Source organism: Perna viridis, chromosome 9 (assembly GCF_037379345.1).
Source record: "Perna viridis isolate PV_CMFRI_1.1 ecotype Kerala chromosome 9, ASM3737934v1, whole genome shotgun sequence".
In the NCBI taxonomy this organism is placed as follows: domain Eukaryota; kingdom Metazoa; phylum Mollusca; class Bivalvia; order Mytilida; family Mytilidae; genus Perna; species Perna viridis.
Window position 1 is genome coordinate 26,444,672 of NC_142453.1, and position 22,258 is coordinate 26,466,929.

General features: G+C 32.8%; 1 protein-coding gene across 1 annotated transcript; it reads left to right on the top strand.

The window, feature by feature from the left end:
* The first annotated feature begins 739 nt into the window (after positions 1 to 739).
* On the top strand, positions 740 to 19,166 carry LOC148607541 (uncharacterized). The gene is made up of 14 exons (XM_088546689.1): positions 740 to 1,035; positions 1,320 to 1,489; positions 3,622 to 3,727; positions 4,144 to 4,244; positions 4,718 to 4,879; positions 6,060 to 6,153; positions 10,433 to 10,496; positions 13,147 to 13,268; positions 13,402 to 13,658; positions 14,699 to 14,756; positions 15,731 to 15,945; positions 16,466 to 16,556; positions 17,436 to 17,553; positions 18,281 to 19,166. The coding sequence occupies exons 1-14, from the start codon at positions 894 to 896 to the stop codon at positions 18,462 to 18,464; spliced, it is 1,884 nt and encodes a 627-aa protein (XP_088402815.1). The 5' UTR covers positions 740 to 893; the 3' UTR covers positions 18,465 to 19,166.
* Positions 19,167 to 22,258: the final 3,092 nt, after the last annotated feature.

Here is a 22,258-nt window from a genome sequence, read left to right on the forward strand (position 1 = left end):
ACATTAAATACATTGATACATTTTAAGTCACGTTTATGTCTACCCATAAAAAAGTAGCGATGTCACCACGACGAATTTTAATCGACACAAATGGCACACAAGTACAATTTAGTAAATTTAACGTATTAATATGCACTTACTTGAAATGATTTAAGTAGCTGTCTTTGTAAGAAACAGGCAAAATCTTAAAAATGTGATACACTCCAAAAAGGCTACATATTTTTATTTTTGTAATTAAGTTGTTTTATGGGTCTTTATTGTGAGATCTGTATTCATTCATATCTGCCTGCTCTTAGGAGATAATCAACATGGGAAATACAATAGATTCTACTGTATTTGAGTGTCATTTATAGAGTTGTTTCCCTTAATTTTGAAATCTACAGTGCATTCTATATATTTTTTACCTCCTATGATCACGGGTTATATGAAAAAACCATATGTTACTTTCTGTTAACTATGCCATTTTAAACAAAATATCAAAAATGAAAATACGTAGGTTTTCCGACCATGAACCACATTTTGCATGATTCTTATGTGGAGTGCTACTTAATTACAATTGAAGTAATGAAATTTCAAAAAAGGTGATGTAAATTCGTTTCCGTGCATGACACTAGATAGTATCAACATCCACATATCTATTTTTACCTAGTAGCCTTGACGTGTATTAATTATCTGAGGCAGTATATATTGTTCAGGTAAGCAAATTTCCGAAACTGCTCCCGGATTTGCAAGATTTACGGACTGGTTGTGGCTAGTTATAAGCAAATAGCAATGGATCGTTTCGTCAATGATTGGACGATTTCATTTTATATCATTAATACCATTTTATAAATTCTACATGCAGATGAATATTTCCATGTTTAGCTTTGGTACTTTCTCTGAAACAATAAGTAATGGAGACTACTACGTCGAAATCCTCCGAAATATACCTTGACATTCGAAATGTGTCAGTATCAACGAAAACAAAGCAGATTCTTTATGACGTTAATGCATCAACACATAATGGTAACCTCTTGGCTATCATGGGACCCAGTGGTAAGATATTAGACACCAAATACGCTTCATTAAAAGTATCATATTATTTGAACTATTGGCTGAGTCATTAAATCACAAAGTTTTTTTCGGACGCATTGTCCGCAAAAATTCAGATATAGATACTTGCCAAAAAAATGTTTTGTTTTATAATTCTTTTCAAAATTTTCTGAAAAAAACTTCTCCCTGATAATTTGATAAATAACTTAACATAAACAAATACTGAGTATCTAGTCACCAACGGTATGAAGTAAATGTTCTGAGATAATATATTTCTTTCCTCTAAGGTTCCGGTAAAACAACATTGTTAAATGCCGTCGCCGGAAGAGTGGATTTATCTTCAGGCAGAGTAACTCTGAATGGAGAACTATTCAATAAACAACTCCGGCGTTGCCTCGGTTACGTTCTTCAGGATGATGCGTTTATGTCACGTTTGACGCTTTATGAAACTCTTTACGTGAGTACTAAATAATATTTTTATCGCTGAATAATAAATAAAATGTCGTCCACATTGTAAACCCAGCAAAGATGTCTTTGTTATGTTTCTTTCTTTTTTTTTGGGGGGGGGGGGTGGGGGTCTGTTTTCGTCATTAAACAATATTATCCACTGTGAATTCAGCCTCATATCTTGACCTACACTAAGAAATTGATGGTAAGGGAAAACTATTGACCAAACTTTACGACAAACGTGATGATATCTCATTCAGAATTGTCAACTTTCCTTTCATCTCTGGCAACATCCCTTCAGCATCTGCACACGGACTGTTCATATCACAACTCATACGTTATACCAGAGCTTTCCGAAACTACGCAGACTTTTTGTATCGCACTAGAATTCTATCAAATAGGTTCATGGATAAGGGTAATGTTGCGACAAGATTGAAGTCATCTCTACAGAAGTTTTATGGTCGTCACCACGAACTCGTGGATCGTTATGATGTATCCATGTGCACCATTGAAAACTGAATTATTCAACGGGTCATAGTTTTCCTTTCCTCTTTTGTCTACCCCGGGAATGACTTTGTATAAGCATCTCGGCGGGTGTTTCTAGAAAAGCAGAAGACGCTTACCCTACCGATGCGCCTGGTCCACGCTCCCAGTTTTTAGTGGAGTCCGAGTTGCTCGTTTGCCTTTGTTGCTTTGTACGTATGATTCTGGTTGCTTTATGTTCTTTGTTGTGTATGTATGTTTCCGTGGTTGGTCTTTGTCCCTGGATAACATTCTTTTGATTACCGCTGTTACCTTGGTTCCCTTGATTTTTCTTTAATTCGCTATTTTTGTCAATAGTGTTAATATATCCTGGGATGAAATTATTCCCAACATTTTTATTTTCATGCTAGAGGTCTTTTTACGAAATTAGTAAAAATTTGGAGTCGTAAAAAGTATTCAGTTTATAGTATTAGATGCTTAGATTAAATGTAGACAAAAGAGTAAAATGTTTAAAAAGGCATGACCAAAATAAATACTTAAGCAATAATTAAAACAAAATGAGTAGGTGTAAGTCAGCTTAAATATATGCCATAGACGTTTACTACTGATGCAAAAATACACATCGTCTTTATAGTCAATTGGCTCTGTTTTTGTTCTCATGCGTTGATTTAGTCGAAAAGACATAATCAGTTTATACACATTGTTATGTTTAAAATTTATCATTTTATTTTTTGATAATATTAATTGCATTTACATGTTTTCCCATTTTATTTCGTAATAGATACATTACGTCGTGTAAAATGTCGTATGAATCTTTGGTATTTATGAACATGACATGCAAAAGTATGTAATTGTAGCTCATGTGATGTTTTGTCATATAGATGGGAAACAGAATTATTAAATGCATTATGTAATAGTCCGTGCAACTGTTGAATTGGTTCTTCGTCACAAACGGTGAAAACGCCGTCGGTCATGCTTAGACGGTATCTTATTTTTATAGTCTTAAATTCAGATGGTATTAAACCAACTTTCCAAAGTGTTTAAAGCATATTGAAGATGTTTTTAGATTTTCGTCATTTTGGATTTATGTCATGTACACTTTGTCAAACAATGTCCTTGTTTTAAGGAGTCTAAAATATACGCAAAATATTATCAATGGGACTGATTGCAAAACGGATCTGACAATTATTTTTTTTATCATTATCCGACAATTTAGCACAAAAGATAAACAATAAACAAAAGTAAAAAAACACATTTATATGCACAAACCTGAAGAAGTCGGCGTAAGAAATAATAAGACTAATAAGACTCTTAATACGTTAGTTGCTTTGCTTTCTAGGTTCGAAACGATGAAAACGAGAAACGTTTGGCAAATTCATAAATCGCCACCGTTTTAAATTAAATATTGACTTCAACACCTCAACCAATTAATCATGTTAATATGATAAAATTCAAGCATTTATTTATTATTATTTTTTTTTATGATAAGGAAATTAGTCGACGATTTAACGTTTTTAGTTATTTTAAAAATATCTCAAAGCTCGTTAGTAAGCTTGCATTAAAGAATAATTTACTGAGCACCTCATTATGTTTCTTTCAAGACTTTCTGTCATTGAATTGAATAATTTTCAAAAAAACTGTTTGCTTTATTTGTTTTAGTTTACAGCCATGATTCGAATTCCAGAGTTTGTCAGCCATGATGAAAAGTGTCGACGAATAGAAAAAATCCTTGAAGCCTTTGATTTAAGAAATTGTAAAGATACAGGCAAGTTATCAACTTTATCATCATAGCTTGACTCTTTGTATTCATAAATAGTTACCAAGGGGACCTAGAGTCAAGGGAAAATCAAAAGACCAAACAGGGAAAACAGACGCAAACAACAAAGAAGATTAAATAACTAAAATAATACGTACAAAGAAACACAAATAAATTAGCAATGCGGACTCCACATGTAAAGGATAATGTGTAACAGAATAAGTCTTGTTTCCAATTCTATGATATTTTAAGTATCTCAGTAAATACAATTTAATTCATTGTCCCAGCTACTCCGGCGATGTAATATATATTTTGTCAGATTTAGTTTGAGTTAACTATTAATCGGATTAGTGTCGGTAATTTTGTCGTTGCCCTTATTTACGAAATATTGTTGTATCTATAAATTACTTTTTGAATTATTTTAGTCATTGGTGATATGTTTGTTCGAGGACTTTCAGGTGGGGAAAAAAAGCGTGCCAATATAGCTTGTGAATTGATAACAGATCCAGATATCATGCTGCTTGATGTAGGGAAAGGTTTACTCCTTTAAATGAAAAAAAAAAACAAAAAAGAAATTAGAAAACATAACATTTGTTACGAAAACAGCCCTTGTATACACAATACAATACAAAACTTAACGTACTACGATAAAGAAAGTAATACACATGCGGTGTGCATCAACTGTTTCTTACTTGCATTAAAATGTGTTTTTTTATAAAAAGAAAAAATCAAGTTAGAAGCATATGCACTCTAAACAATGTATTAATAAGATAAATGCGTCTGTAACATTGCAGATAGATATTTTATTTCATCACGATCAAACTTCATAATGTTATTAAACCTTATTATACAATTCTGTGCGCAATCATCATACCAAACAGTTTTTAGTCAGAGCTATTTGTTAAAATGACATTTTTTTTCAAGTCTTTTAACAAACTTGCATACACGCATTCATATTTTATTAAACTTTCCTTTCATGATATGCATATTCTTTACTAGGAACCTACTTCTGGGCTAGATTCGAGTACAGCTCACAGCATAATGAAGCAGCTCTGCAGCTATGCTACAAAATCGAACAAAACAATCATTACAACTATTCATCAGCCTTCAAGTCACGTATTTCATATGTTCTCAACGTTACTTTTGTTAATGGACGGTCACGTGAGTTAGTTTATTTACTACAATTTCCACAAGGCAATTTTGTATTGTATTATTTTCAGATTTAATAACTTTTATATTTATGTCTATTCCCACTTATGTGGGGGAACAGATTGTTTTATCCAGTACGTCAAGTTATTGTAGGCGCAACTTCTCGGAAACTACAGCACAAAATCTCTTAAAACTTTGTAGATAGTTTGGACATAATATGTATATACGTGTAGTGCCAGGTGTTTGTGATACACGTTGGTAGTTATATCCATTTGAACTCTTAAATGGAGACACATACGTTTAAAAACATTGATTAATTATCTTGGTTATGCTGAGTTTAGGTTTGGAGGACTAAAGAGTCAATATCTATGACATTCCGTTAAGAAATGTTTTCATTTATAGATTTGATAATACATTAAATTTAGCGCTAAATGCACCTTTATGCATTAAGCACTCAAGCTCAAGTCAACCTTAGGAACAAATGTTTTTATAACTTCCATATTACATTAACAAAAAAAGTGTAAATAACACATTTTAGAATAAATCTCAAGCTGTCAAATACAAGATTTGTAAGTTGAAATTCATATCGTCCTGTTCCTAGATGTATTATGCAGTGCAAGCTAGTATTAATTTTCATGAAGGAAGTGCCGGTTCTTTAAAGTTAGATAAACTGAGATAAATTATTCCATGATCCAGCTAAATGTTAACATTACCAAATGTAAAATATTAAAATTTTCGTTCCAATCGGGTAATTTGTCACTTATTATTGTAGCTTGCACTGCATTAGATATTTAGGCTACTGCATTTTGCACTTCCGAACAAAAAACTGTTCTGGTAAATCTGTACATTCATTTTAAAATTTGATGGTTACACTTCTGTTCTACGAAAAAAAATTATAGCTGTAGTAACATGTTTTGTGAAGTATGGAAACATGCACATAGGTAGAATACTGTATAAAGAAGCATTGAGCAAAGTTTTCAGGAACATAATAATGGCATTCATAACATCTTGACTAAAATTATCTTGACGATTAATGAATTCTAATGAACTTGTTTACATTTTGGATTCTAGATTTACCCTCACAACAGTCGTGTCTAGTTCTACCTTGTTAATTTTTTTTTCTGTTAAACATCTTATATAACTATTATGAAATGATTCTGAAGATAGTCAATGCCTTTCAATTTGAATTAAGGTTGCCTTTTTTGGTGAAGCTTCTGCTGCTTTGAAGTATTTTGAGAAGATGGGTTTACACAGTGATATGAATTTTAATCCTGCAGATTTCTTGTGTAAGTTTATCTTTTAAAAAGTTTTAGCAGTGGGACATGGAAGTAATAGTACAGTGACAACTGTCTAAACCAGACACTTAAAATAAAATATAAATGTATTTTGAACCTTCGTAAACCGGCTACCTAACTAAACCGAACAAAATTTCCAAGCTCCGAACAGCGTTTGACGTTCTAAATTCATTGTAGACGCTGCCAGCCATCTCAGAAGCTGCAAGAATCTTGCAAAGTCGGAAAAAAGTGAATGATTATTTTTTCGATTGTGAAACAACGTATGATTTGAATAACACTCGATAATATCGAAAGTCCTATCGGCAGCAGTTAGTAAAGAGAAGAAACAAACATCTGCCGCTGCATGGAACATGCAAAATTTCAAGTTCGAAAAGTGTTTCATTAATAGTAGGATAGCGGAGGTTTAAAAAGTCTTCAAATATTTTAAATAAGTTAAATGCACCGAAATATAATACGGATATAATTGATATCATTTTGTTAGGAAAATCATTCTACTTTGTTGGAATCAGAATTGTCGTACGAACGTATTGTGGTCACAATTTGTAATTTTGTTCCGTTTTGTGAGGGCGTCCTGTTTTCTTTCACAAATACAGGCTGTTCTAAAGCACATTTGGCTTAAGAAAACATCAACAAAAAATTCTTCATGATCTTAGTGTATTTTAAAGTAAGCGTTAGCGATAACATGAAGCTGAATTTATTATAGTCATGCAGAAAATATTTACGTATTTTTTGCAGACCGTATTTTTGTGCTAATTGTAAACCAATTATCATCAGTTGTATGAAAATCGTACTTTTTATCGACCACAGTGGGTTTAAATGTATAGATTTTATAACCAGGTACCCTTTGAATTAACTCAATTTTGTGTAATGATGAGAAGTGTTTTAATTAGGTAACAAAAAGGTCAATATCGTAGGTACACGCTACATCATAAATGCGGAATTTCACGTATTCCGTGTGCAATCTACCGTTTATTGTGGCCAGTCAGTAACTAGTAAGCTTAGTTAAAATTACTTTCTTGTGTTGATGCGTAAGGTTAATGATACGATATGATTCTGCTGGTTAGGTCCGTTTAGTTTGCAAGAAATCTTCTAAAGAATTTTGTATTTGTGTTCTTATTTGGATATCCAATTATTTTGTTCGAATGATATTTATAAGACTCTGACCAAATCTGAGTATGATTCTTTTTGATTCCGGATTATGATAGTCTTTCAAACTTTGGACATTTAGTACTAAGACTAGTAATTTGAGAGAGGATTATTATGGGGTTGAAAGAAATATTAGTCAATAAAACATAGAGGCATATAAAAAACGAGGGCTTGATCAGTGGTTTAGCTGAATAAGAAATTATAAGTATGCCAAAACACTATGATTTGAAAAGATGTACACATGCTTAACAAATAGGAATGTTGTTTCTTACTTATAAGAAGGCACTCTGAAAGATTGCGATTGCATTAATTGTATAGATCCGATAAAACATTTCCACCTTGACCCGCACCATTTCCTTTATATCCACAAAACAATGAGTTCATAAATAAGTCTTATGCGGAGCTCCGATTAATTCGGAATATCTGACTCATTATGGTACTATTTTGGTGGTCTATGAAACAAACTGATGTTTTTCCTATGATTCCCTGTTTGTCCGTTCCTCTGGGAAACACTCTTTCGCTATAATTCATTTTGTGTACCCCGTGAAGAATATGAACTCCATATAATTCAATTAAGGCTAAAGTGATATCATATCTGCAAATTTTATATTTGCAATTATAATTCTATAATATACCATAATTCCGAATCTTATCTCATTATAAAATCTATAAACTAAGAAAAAAATGAGTCTTGGCAATTCAAAAATTCTCTGCCGCTTATACATGCTGTATCCACAACTTGCTTCGACTATCAAATATGCAGTTGCAACCCCACTAGTATATATAGGTTGTACATATTGCTGGGGCTGCATATTTGATAGTCGGAGCAAGCACCTGTGCAGTAACCGATCGTGATATAGCTCAGCGAATGAACGCTTTACAAAACAATCAAGAACCATACTAATGATTTTAAAAACTTATGTCAAGCTGAGGTCGTACTTATGTTGTTCCACTTGGTGCTACATAAGGGAACATAAACTGCACACACAGAGCGAAGCTAACGAGGTCCCCCTTCTTTGTTTTAGTTCATTTGAAACGAAAAACTATTTCAATATGAAATATGGCAGGTTGGTAAATAACAGGGTAAAAAATTTCGCAATCGTCGATGCTCCCCCCACCCACCAAGAGACCAGTGTAATAAAATTGAAATATCCTTTCTTTTCCGACAAAATTTTCTTATAACCAGTCTTTAAATCAAGGGCTGCCTTAGTATCCAGACACAAACTGTGAAGGTTTATGCAAAGGATACGGGTTTACATACCAGAATGTTAAATACTTTTACTCGCTTTTAATTTACGACAGCTTAACTCTGTTAGAAACCTATACTTTTGACACATGGGTACTATTAAAGAAAGTGTTTAAAGTCAATTGCTGATAAGCTTTTCAAGACGCAAAAGAAAAAACTTGTTGCTGACACAAAAAATCAAACTGGTAAAAAAAAAAGTGTCTTGGACAGTTTTTGTCGCATTCCATGACCTTCCAAAAACCTGGTACTGTTATACAATACAATGAAAGTGTTTCTTTCTTTCGGCTTGCACTGGCATGTTGAAGACGAATATCGGCGATATGGAGTCAAAAACAAACTAAGACCAAATCAATTAGGATACAATAATGCACTGTTTCGTTATGTGCAATAAAAATAACTTTCCCCAATAACGAAGTGTTGTTGCTGCAATTTTTAACTGTATTTATTGCGTCATTGGTATTATCTCTTTTAAATTATTACATGATTTCCGTTTCTAAACAAACTGGTAGTTTTCGTTGTACCCAGGACAACAAGAAATTGTAGAAATGTTAAGTGGTGTTCTTCCGAGTTAATGAAAAATTCCATGTTTATCTAAAATTTTGTTAAGAACTTACATGGTTATGTAAAACTTAAGCATACTAAACAGTTATGTTAAATATTATATAATTATCTTTGCAAATGTACGAAATACTTACATGAGGCATACTGGACCACATGGGAACTTGTTTTTGAACTAATGGAGAAATGGCTCTTTTAAAGCTGCTTTTTAAAGAAAAAATTCGATATTTTACAGCAAATTTTAGATATCAGAAAATAATTTCAGAATGTGTTTTTTAAATATTTGCTTTATAGTTTTACATTTCGATACATCAAAGGTCAAGGTCTGCCTTTCATTTCGGACTGCTAAAATTTGAAAGTGTATGGCACGTTTACCAAAAACTGCTGCGCACGGCACTATTTTGTAGTTTTTCTTAAATATAGCTATTGATTCTTGTATGGATTGAAATTTGAGCTGATCTGATGTAAAAAGTTTGGAATTTTTCTCACCAGCAAAGGGAAGTAAGCCATACAAAAATGGTGCAACATTTTTTCTTAAAAATCATAATTTACCTTTGACCCCGTTTTGTTAGAGACGTGACCACAATCAATATGTACGACATTGCTATTTCCATAGAGCTTGAAATACGCTTTCCATCGATATATAATATAGCCATATTATATTCTGGCGCATTAAATTTTCAAAAATTGATAGCCTGCTATTCTACTATAAGTGTTAATAATTGATGATGAAGTGCCAAATCCTAACAACAAGGTCTTGTAGTACCGGTTAATTTACAATTTAAAACGTTGTCTTACTTAGATAAATGTGGCCAAGACAACAACGAAAAACGTTGGTTGGTTGCAAAGCAAATATATTATAAAAAAAGGTATATCTAAACTTTTGTTAAAATTAGGAAAATCGAGAGTGAGAAAACATATGTACCGTTTGACTATGTAAAAAGCAGTATACTTTACTGAAGAAATAACTGATCGATCAACAATACTTTTATATGTAACATGATCCCTAACACTTCTTTACTCCGATTGATTGTTATTAATAATTTATTACTATTTGTTTGGGGTTTTTTTGTGACAGATATTGATGCTATTCGAACATGAAATGGTTATTCCATACAGATTTTTCTAATCCTGTCTTGGTAAAATTGCTTCTAAAATTTACTTGATCTTAAACGCCGTGTTTTATGTTTATATCCATGAGTTTTATAACTCCTTATTGCACTTCTTACTATCAAATAAAGTATTTCATCATTTTCTCCCAATTTCCGTCGTTAACATGTATTTTAAAAACTATTGTCAGTAATTGTTAATACATTTCAGTGGATTTGATGAAGTCAGAGACAGCGACACGCCAGAAAATATTACACGAAGCAGAGAAAAACAAGTAAATTCTAGGAGTTGAAGCAAACAATGCACATTCTTTTATAATATTAGAACAACAAATACTTTGTTTTGCGTAGACCTAGGGTAAGGGAAATTACTCTTTAAATCAGTGATTTGTTTGTATCATATTCAATTTCACCAAAGACTTTCAAGCTTTCCTCTGAAATAGAATGAAAGCAGTTCGAGTTACTTCGATGCTTACATAAGATTGATGTAAATTGGTGAATACAAACGTTCCAGTGATTGTAACAGTTGTGTACCTTACCCTAAGTCTACCTCCTTAAACCGGTCCCATATATTTTTTTTTAAAACATCTCCTTTATGATAGATTAAAGGCGTGTATAAGTGACGGAAATAGATCTATTTGTACAGCTGTGGTAAACATAGAACAATTAATTAGTATGCTAATTGACATGACGAGTTAACGTATACACACATTGTATATAAAGATGGTAGGCAAAATAGTAAATGTATTAATTATATTACATGTAGCGTGCATGGCCGTGAAACAAACCGGTAGATAGTGACAGATGATTTAGCTGATATGACATTTTCTGAAATACGCCTAACTCATTGAAACGTCGACATGCGTTTCTAGTAAAGCAAGTCATCATTACCCTGTAAGTTCACCACCAAACCTCTTTCAAAACTTTTAACTTATATACTCACGACCGTCAAAGAGGGTCTACAGTCCTACCACAACACTTGTTACTCCCGTAGTGGTATTAATTCGATGTGGATCCTGAAAAATTCGAAAGATCTTTTGGAGACAATCAGTTCAAGACTATTATCTGAATATAATAGCATTTAAACCTATGATTTTTTTTTCAACACTGTATACTTCTATTCCCCATACTCAGTTAAAATCCCGACTTAAAAACATTATATATCGTTGTTTTTCAAAATAAAAGATGGTACACCTAGATACAAATATATAGTTCTTGGTAGAGATTCCTCATACTTGTTACTCCCGTAGTGGTATTAATTCGATGTGGATCCTGAAAAATTCGAAAGATCTTTTGGAGACAATCAGTTCAAGACTATTATCTGAATATAATAGCATTTAAACCTATGATTTTTTTTTCAACACTGTATACTTCTATTCCCCATACTCAGTTAAAATCCCGACTTAAAAACATTATACATCGTTGTTTTTCCAAAAAAGATGGTACACCTAGATACAAATATATAGTTCTTGGTAGAGATTCCTCATACTTTATTTGTAAGAAATAATTCCAAATCATCTTCCAAATATACAGAGGAAGATGTTTACAAAATGCTGGAATTTTTAATCGACAACATATTTGTCCAGTGTGGTGGACGTGTTTTCCAACTAACGGTCGGCATTCCAATGGGAACAAATTGTGCTCTAATACTTGCTGACCTATTCCTTTACTCTTATGAGGCTTATTTATAGCTGATCTGATCAGAAAGAAAGAATATCGTTTGGCTAGATCCTTCAATCTCAGTTTCCGCTATATAGATGACGTATTATCTTTAAACAATCCTAATTTCGGGGATTTGATACATCGCATCTACCCAAAAGAACTTGAGATAAAGGGTACTACAGACACTGTGAAGTCGGCCTCATATCTTGACCTACACTAAGAAATCGATGGTAAAAGAAAACTATTGACCAAACTTTACGACAAACGTGATGACTTTTCATTCAGAATTGTTAACTTTCCTTTCATCTGTGGCAACATCCCTTAGGCTCCTGGGTATGGAGTGTTCAAATCACAACTCATACGTTATGCCAGAGCTTGCCGAAACTACGCATACTTTTTGTATCGCTTTAGAACTCTAACAAATAGGCTTCTGGAACAGGGTTATGTTGCTACAAGATTGAAGTCATCAATACAGAATTTTTATGGTCGTCATCATGAACTCGTGGATCGTTATGGTGTATCCATCAGCACCATTAAAACTGATGTATTCAACGGGTCATAGTTTTCCTTTCCTCGTTTGTCTACCCTGGACTTGACTTTTTATGAGCAACTCGGCGGGTGTTTCTAGAAAATCAGAGGACGCTTACCCTACCGGTGCACCTGGTCCATGCTCCCAGTTTTTAGTGGAGTCTGAGTTGCTCATTTACTTTTGTTACTTTGTATGTATGATTTTAGTTACTTTATGTTCTTTGTTGTGAATGTCTGTTTTCCATGTCTGGTCTTTGTCCCTGGATTTTGATTACCGCTATAACCTTGGTTCCCTTGATTACTCTTTCACATGGTTCATACTAAAATAGTTTTATTTTAATCCGGATTGCCAATTTATTCTTTATATCTTTTGTTTGTTTTCCATTTATTTGTGTTACACAATATTTGTCATAAAAAAGTACTATATGTGTGATTAAAAGTTAAAGGGCAGTATTTTCCAATACTTAAGGTGAAAATTGAATGAGGAAATGGGAATTGTTCAATAAAGTATCTTTTATTCGACAAATAACTCGGATAAAGCGGATATGGTGAAACGTAAAAAATGTACCAGCGTAAAATCTAGATAAAAACAAATAGTTAAATACTTGAATTATAATTGTTCAATTGTTCATTTTTCTATCTCTTGGAAATTCTACAGTGCACGTTAATTCTCGTGATATTTTATCAATTGGTTTTTCTTAGTATCTTACATGAACTGATTACCATTGTCTTTAGGAAATTTGCCAGCTTCATAGAATCACATAGTACACCAAATGGTATGGTCCATCAGTACAATAGTACCAGCTCTATCAACATTCCAGTGTCGAGATTCACAGTTAAGGGTTACACAAAAGGCGGTAAGTTTTACCAGAATTCCCAGAATTCAATTGAAAATATGGTAATTCTTTTGTTACTGTATTATTAATTATCAGTAACCGACCTACAGACGAATATTCTTTATTCAAAACCCAAAATACTTTCTTTTTTCAGACTCCATTGCAAAATTGGTTGATGTGTGTAAAGTGGATGTATGTCAGAAAGAAAACATGACCACAAATAAGCAAAAATGGCTAACGTCTTTCAGGACTCAATATCGTATGCTTTCATGGCGACAGTTTAAACAATCAAAAGGGCACATCTTGCACAAGTACGAAGTAGTTCAGGCTATCATCATGGCAATAGTGGCCGGTACCATGTATTTTCAGACTGATTTTACCTACAGAAGTCTTCGGGATAAAATGGGAATGGTATGTAAAGAACTTACGTTTAGCACCTAAGCAATCATATGAGTTATCAATCGTAAAATCTTCGTCTAAACATATCTCAACTTTTTATCTCTTCTTTGTGTTTCTTGTGATTTGACTAAAAATCCAAAATAACCTTTTTTTTTGTATAACGCGTAATAGACTCATTAATGCAGACGAAACAACGAATAAATCCCTTTTTATACTGATTGCGTAGAAAGTTGTTAAGTAATACTCCAGCTAAGAATCATATGCAAAATATGATTCATGGTTGGAAAGCCTACACATTTTTTTCATTATTTATTTATTTATTTATTTATTTATTTATTTTGGTATTTTGTTTAAAATGCCATAGTAAACAGAAATTTACATTTGGTTTTCCATACAAACCATGTTCTTCAAGGAGATAAATATCATATACAATGTACTGTAGAATTCATAATTATAGGAAATAACTCGGTAAATGACACTAAAATTCGATAGAAACTATTGGGTTTTTCATGTGGACTATCTCCTAAGAGCAGACAGATTGGAATGAATGATTAAACATTTCATTAAAAAGACCTATAAAGGAAATGCAAATATGTAGCCTTTTAGGGTGTATCACAAATTACAGAATTTCCACGATTCTTACAATCTACTACTATCATGGATTTTTGTGTTAATTGCCTTAAAAATCCTGGTATATTTCAATGGTCATCTGCAAATCTCACTTAAGTTTGGTAAATGAATCAGAACTGTTGGTTTTTCATCATTTTGTACTTAGCGAAATTAGAAATAACCTTGACGTTATTAATAATCAACAAAGTCAAAGTTAGAATTTGAAGGGTTTCTTAATCAATTTCAGGATGTATGAATTTACGAAATGTTAAATTTGTCGACGATTTTAAAATGAATTGGTCATATCGCAGTGAAGTCGTTATCAAACACAACACTAATTCTTTTTTAAGTTGTGGATACATGAAAATATATTTTCTTCCATTTAGTGCATGTAAATTAGTAACTGACTCCAATTTTTTTATTTACTTTCTTCATCCTTGCAGGTTTCTTTCAGTACCACGTACTGGGGATTTAATAGCATGATCAATTCTATTACCAGCTGTGAGTATCCCTATTAGTATCAAAATCATTGACCAATGAGTCATTCATAGTTTCTCAAACTTAACAAATTTTTAAAACACTTTGAATAAGCCTCTCAGCCTTTTCAATATAAGTTAATTAAGTTATATTAACTTTTATTAGTCATCATTTCAATAGTTCTACAACATTAAATATAAACGGTCGGTAATGTATTTTCCATGTCCGATCTCCGTTAAGGTGTTATGATACTTAATCCGTTGAATTTTCATTGATTGTATATCGGAATTCATATATCTATACAGCACTAAAAATTTGTTCATAGTTTGTCGCTCTTAGCCCGAACTATCGGCGATTCAATCATGTAAAGCATAGGACGCTTACCCTACAGGTGTACTTGATCTTTTTGATCTTTCGGGTGGATTCCGGGTTGCTCATTTACCCTTTAGTTTATGTTTATTTTATTATTTAATTTAATTGTTTCGTTTGTTTTCTTGGCCTAGTCTTTTTCTTGTATACAAGATTTACCTATTAAAACTAGTACGACAGTGAATAGGCTCACATCATTACACAAAAATTACCATACTTCATATGGACATTTTAAGGATGGAATATATTCCTTCGTAATCATTAAGCAATTTATCAATCATTACCATCTGTATATGACGCTTTACCTTCCTATACAATTTCATCATAATTTTTTTTATTGTAAATGAGGAGTTGCCCTTACAAAATATGGGGAAAGGAAAACGGGAGGACAAACGGACAGACAGAAAAGCATACAGCTGTACAGTGTTGTATCTATTTACTTCAAAACGTATATTTGCGTACGGTATAAATATCTGCGGTTAATGAACAGATATTAAAGATAAATACTTTTTACTATGATTTTTCCTGCGGAACGGAAATTGAAGGTGATGGTTTTTGCCTTAGTCGACAGTTCAATAATCAGCTGAAAAAGAAAAAAAAAAGTCTACTTATAAATGTATTTTTTATAGTTCCTGCTGAAAGGGAAGTTATTCGTAAAGAACGACAGGCAGGATCATATAGGTTATCGGCCTTGTATTGCGCCAAAATGACCAGTGATATACCATTAGTGCTTACACTACCTATATTTTACTACTCCATCACGTTTTGGATGTCTTCCATGGGAGGTGGTGTTTTATTTGTTATATTTATGCTGGTTAACTTGTTGCATTGTTGCGCTGCTCAGGTTAGTATACTTATTTCTCAATTCATTCTACCCAAACAAATGTGCATTTTTGAGTTTATTAAACAGCTAAGTTACTAGCTTTACATTGACATATTGAAGCCAAAAACTTGTCATTGTCCATTACCTTAAATCAAAAGCAGCAAACAATCTACAAAACATAAAAAAATATTATAAACACGGAAAAAACAGTACAGATTGGTTGATAAATCCCGGTGACACTAAATCATGATTACATTGCAGTCTTGCGTGGACAATTTCACATTTTAAGAAATACTCGGTCATTGGTTGACCATTTCAACACATCAAATTACGTAACCTATAACATTCGGTTCGTACGTAGGTAGTTTCAATGAATGATTATTTTTTAAATTCAGTTTGTAAATATCTAATTAGTTTTAAACCCCAAATTGACAAGAAGGCGACATATTCGAGTTGAATGTTCCTCTATAATTAATTTTCCGCAATTGTAAATGACATCAAATTTCTATTTGGCTTGTATTAAAAATAATCTCATTTGTAGAGTATCGGACAGATATTAGGTGCTGGGATTCCAAACATACATAAGGCAATTGTTGGTGGAAATACATACATGCTGTCTGCCCTGTTACTTAGTAAGTAAGGACAATTGGACAATATTGTCAATATTATCATAAAACCCATCGATATGATATAGAACTCATATTTGTTCGTTTAATCGTCGTTACCTTTCACGGTGCAAAGTATCAAAACTGTTATATATCAAACCGCATTCTTTTAAATACTGACAAAAACAAAAATGTACATTTTGTAAAAGTAGAATAATCATTTTTGTTATAGAAAAGCGATCCAGGAAAATCATGTTTACAATTTTAGGAGGACAAGTTATAAACTGTGACTCTGTTCTATACAATCAACAGAAAAGGATGACCTAGACAACAGGCGTCGATTTCGCAAAAATTCGTAAATGTAAACTTTATCGTAAGTAATGACGTCACAACCTAAAATAGCATTGTTACGTCATAGTTTACGATCAATTTCACTGTAAGACTTTTTTGTGAAATTGACGCCAGAGGAATATTGAGATCATAAAAATAAGATGAGGGAAATTTGTGATCCGGTGCTTTTATTCTTAGATCATGACACTAATCACAGTAACCATATCTTACACGAACCTGCAATATTCGTTGTTGTAGACAGGTGTTGAATTAACTAAGAAACGAAATACGTCTAACCTGACACTGAGGGATTTTAAAAGTGTCAGGTACAGTTTGGATAATTCATAGTTCGGTTTAGTCAGGATTCATGGTATATTATTTCATTATTTCAACAAAATTGTTTTATGTCTAATTGAAAAATAAAAATAAAACGATTGTCTTAAACCATTGAATTAAAACATTTTTATAGTTCTCGAAACATGCATTTCAACATTTGAAATAAAATAATAATGTCTGTGTTTCTACATCTCCCTGAATGGTCACCTCTATATGATTTTTTTTTGTATCATATTTTAGGCGGATATTTCAACTTTAATTTGCCAAAATGGCTACATTGGGCCAAGTATTTCTCCATCTTACATTATCCCTTCGCAGCTTTGAACATTTTAAGTACAGATGGCATGCCAGACCTACAGTAAGAAAATCTAATATAATAGATTTATAAACCATACATTGCTTAAATGTTTAAGGTAGACTGGATAGCAGAGAACAAAAATATCTTGCTATTGTCTCTTTTTGTCATATATTTTTGAAACCGCACGTTATCATATGACGGTCTTTGGGGTCTGAGTTGTTTATTTTTGGCTCTGTATTTAAGTATCAGTCGTGAAAATTTAGAAAGGAAATGATTAATGCAAATTCAATTTATCTAATTCTGAAACGGTTTCAGAACACAAAACATGTTAATTTTGCATTCAGTTGTTACATTTTTTTAGAAAAAAAAATAATGAATTGTAAAGGAAAAAGGAACTTTATTTTCCGTATTGATATTGATTTTCAGAGAGAGATAAATGTATGGATATCTAAAAATACAGACCTGAAATATTTGTTATTTTTTTTCCCTCCGTTGGACACACTTTTCTACTTCTATTTATTTTGAAATGTTTAATGCATCTTAGATCGTCGATAATCAAATCCTCTTACACCAAGTTATATTTGTAACGTCGATTTATCTAAAAATCTACCTTTAAAAACAATCACAAATTAGAAATTATCTTACCTGATATTGTAGGACCTATTAAAAAATTGTCTTCTTCGCGCAATTACAATTTCCTTTTTTTGAATTAAAGTACTGTTTGTTAAGAAGCCATTATGATATTTGATAAATTACTATTCACACTTCGTTATTGTGTCCTTTACAGGTGCAATACAACGTCGGCAGTAATGTTTCCTGCGTGTAATGGAAATACAACATTTCTCTCTAAGGACGACGTCTTGAAAGATTATGGAATAGATGCACCATATTTTTGTTATATATCAACGCTGGGAATATTAATAGTGGTTTTAAGAATTATAGGATATTACGTTCTCAGATTTAAAAAATAAGAGGTAAATGGACAAACGTATAAAAAATAAACACAAATAACATAAAATATTTCGAATCTTTCTAACAAAGGGTACTGAAACGACATTCCTTGAATGAAAAGTTTCCTGAATTTGACATCTTTATGTCATCGATATAAAATATATTTTCTTTGCAGTAGATCAAGTCCATGAAAAGCCCTCATTTTGCAAAAACTTTATGGAGGAGACAAATTACCATAAATTTCCTCCAGCGTTTATTTGATACGATATGAACAATACATGATCAAAAGTATGTCATTCTCGATCAATGTTTGGTTTTCAAACTAAGTATCAATTCCTAAAATCTTTCAATATAGTCAATTAGAAATTCAGACGCCAAACTCTTTGACATACTCAAGATATCCATTCTCATTAAATATGCAGGGCAGTAGAAAGAAATATTATTATTGACATAAAATATAAACTGATTGTCAAATATATTATACCATTAATGCGCCGTCGACAATTTAATATTGTTATTTGTTTTGATTTCGATGTATACTTCGTTTTATCTTCAAAATGCATTGAATTGAAATGTTTTTATTTTTGTATTCGATGTATTTTATCTTACACTGAATATTATGTCAATTTTATTACTTTTAGAAGGTAGACCTAGGTGAAGGGCCATTACTCTTACCAACGTTTATGTAAGCCATTTTAGATAAATCGCTTATATGCATTGGTTTGATTTTGTTTCAAATGAATGCCTGTAAAGTTTAATATGATAAAAACATATCACAGCTTTAACGTATCATGGATTGCCTTACCTCTTTCGTGTACCCCGGACTTTTTATTAGCAACTCGGCGGGTGTTTCCAGAATAGCAGAGGACGCTTATCCTACCGGTGCAGAAACAGAATCTTCAATTTCCGAACTAACCACCAAGGGTGGTGTTCTCGAAGCTATCTTATGATTGAGAAGTATTTTAAGACTATCTTATGACACGTCTTTATCATAAGTCTTGTTCGCGAAGCACGCCCTTCTAACAACCTCCGGCCCTCCGTTGTTATCTTATTATTACATTTGCTCTATATATTATTATTCAACGTTATGAGCTTTGTGCCTTCAAACCTTTTAGATCATTACCAGACTTCAGTTTATATGGAAAGTAGATTCGATGGCTTTCAAAAGGCAAAATTTACTAACACGACTTGTCGTACTGGAGTGGGGTCCTCATGACTATCTTAGGATTAAGACGTAGACCATCTTATTATACGTCTTTGCCATAATTGGTATTCTCGATGCTCTCTTAACTTATGATATATCGCATTTTTTGTCTGAACTTAATAATAAGGTGTCTCACATTCAGACAATAATTTGTAAACAAATATGGATGCAGCTTTTGTGTACATTAGAAGAAGGCACGAGAATATTCATATAATATACTACTTAGAGTAATCAAGGGAACCAAGGTTATAGCGGTAATCAAAAGAATGTAATCCAGGAACAAAGACCAGACATGGAAAACAGACATACACAACAAAGAATGTAAAGTAACTAAAATCATACATACATGACGCTATTTTGCTTACAGTGTAACAAAAGCAAATGAGCAACTCGGACTCAACTAAAAACTTGGAGCATGGACCAAGTGCACCGGTAGGGTAAGCGTCCTCTGCTTTTCTAGAAACACCCGCCGAGTTGATCATAAAATGTCAAGTCCGGGGTAGACAAACGGGGAAAGGAAAACTATGACCCGTTGAATAAATCAGTTTTCATGGTGCAGATGGATACACCATAACGATCCACGAGTTCATGATGACGATCATAAAACTTCTGTAGTGATGACTTCAATCTTGTAGCAACATAACCCTGTTCCAGAAGCCTATTTGTTAGAATTCTAGCGCGATACAAAACAAAAAGTCTGCATAAAAAAGCTCTGGCATAACGTATGAGTTGTGATATGAACAGTCCATATGCAGGCGCTGAAGGGATGTTGCCACAGATGAAAGGAAAGTTAACCATTCTGAATGAAAAGTCATCACGCTTGTCGTGAAGTTTGGTTAATAGTTTTCGTTTAGCATTGATTTCTAAGTGTAGGTCAAGATATGAGGCTGACTTCACAGTGTCTGTAGTATCTTTTATCTCAAGTTCTTTTGGGTAGATGCGATGTATCAAATCCCCGAAGTTAGGATTGTTTAAAGATAATTCGTCATCTATATAGCGGAAACTGAGATTGAAGGATCTAGCCAAACAATGTTCTTTCTTTCTGATTAGATCAACTATAAATAAGCCTCATAAGAGTAAAGGAATAGGTCAGCAAGTCAAGGAGCACAATTTGTTCCCATATGAATGCCGACCGTTTGTTGAAAAACACGTCCACCACACTGGACAAATATGTTGTCGATTAAAAATTCCAGCATTTTGTAAACATCTTCCTCTGTATATTTGGAAGATGATTTGGAATTATTTCTTACAAAGTATGAGGAATCTCTACCAAGAACTATATATTTGTATCTAGGTGTACCATCTTTTATTTTGAAAAACAACGATATATAATTTTTTAAGTCGGGATTTTAACTGCGTGTGGGGAATAGAAGTATACAGTGTTGAACAATCATAGGTTTTAATGCTATTATATTCAGATAATAGTCTTGAACTGATTGTCTCCAAAAGATCTTTCGAATTGTTCAGGATCCATATTGAATTAATACCACTACGGGAGCAACAAGTGTTGTGGTAGGACTGCAGACCCTCTTTGACAGTTGTGAGTATAGAAGTTGAAAGAGGTTTGGTAGTACATTTTGCAGATCCAGCTATGAAACATTGTTTGTATAGATTCCTGTGGAGTTCAGGAATCCAGTACATAGACGGTAAATCACAATCATCGTCCTTGGTAGAGAGACCAAAAGAGGATCGCACAGATTTATTGTTTTCCACAATCTCTTCTTTGGAGAGTGTGGTAGTAGTATAGATCTTATCACTGCTATTATTTTCTACGTCTACACCTGATAATAAACATTGGATGTAAAACGTTTTGCAGACAAAAAACAATATTGTTTTGGGCTTTATGTGCTGGTACGACATATTTGTCATGTATAGTCATAATCATAGAGACTATAACAACCCTCTGGACTACTTGGATTCGTTAGATATAATACAAATGTACCGACTGATTCTTGATTTGATAATGATTGACAACATATTTGTCCAATGTGGTGAAATTGTGCTCCTCTACTCTGCTAACCTATATAAATTATCCTTATAAGGCTGACTTTATAATTGATCTGAAACAAAGGAACGAACATTGTTCAGCTAGATCCTTTAATCTTAGTTTCCGCTATATAGATGACGTATTATCATTAAACAATCCTAGTTTCGGTGATTTTATGCAACGCAACTACCCCCTAAGAACATGAGATAACGAATACTACAGACACTATAAAGTTAGTCTCATATCTTGACCTACAATAAGTAATCGACAGTAAAGGAAAACTATTGACCAAAGTATACCTCAAACGCAATGACTTTACATTCCGTATTGTCAACTTTCTTTTACACAGACCAACGAGGTTCCTTTCATCGCCCGTATCTTTACAGAAAATGGCAGAACTTGATTTATTGCAATAAAGAATTTTCAGCTTGTGATATATCTAACGAGTTTTTCACGAAATGTACGAGAAGTAATACAGCGTGGTGGGCAATGTATGCAATCAAAGTATTTTATAATTTAATGTACACGGAAATGAAAAGTACAGGAAACCTTTCAAACCAATATAACAATAACACAAATATGATGAGTTTATTTGACAAAAAAGTCCAAGACGGATAGGAAGT

Coding starts and splice junctions, on each gene's coding strand:
- LOC148607541 (XM_088546689.1), top strand. CDS start 894: ATGGAGACTACTACGTCGAAATCCTCCGAAATATACCTTGACATTCGA. Junction 16,557..17,435: donor GCTGTCTGCCCTGTTACTTA/GTAAGTAAGGAC, acceptor ATCATATTTTAG/GCGGATATTTCAACTTTAAT. Junction 17,554..18,280: donor GATGGCATGCCAGACCTACA/GTAAGAAAATCT, acceptor TGTCCTTTACAG/GTGCAATACAACGTCGGCAG.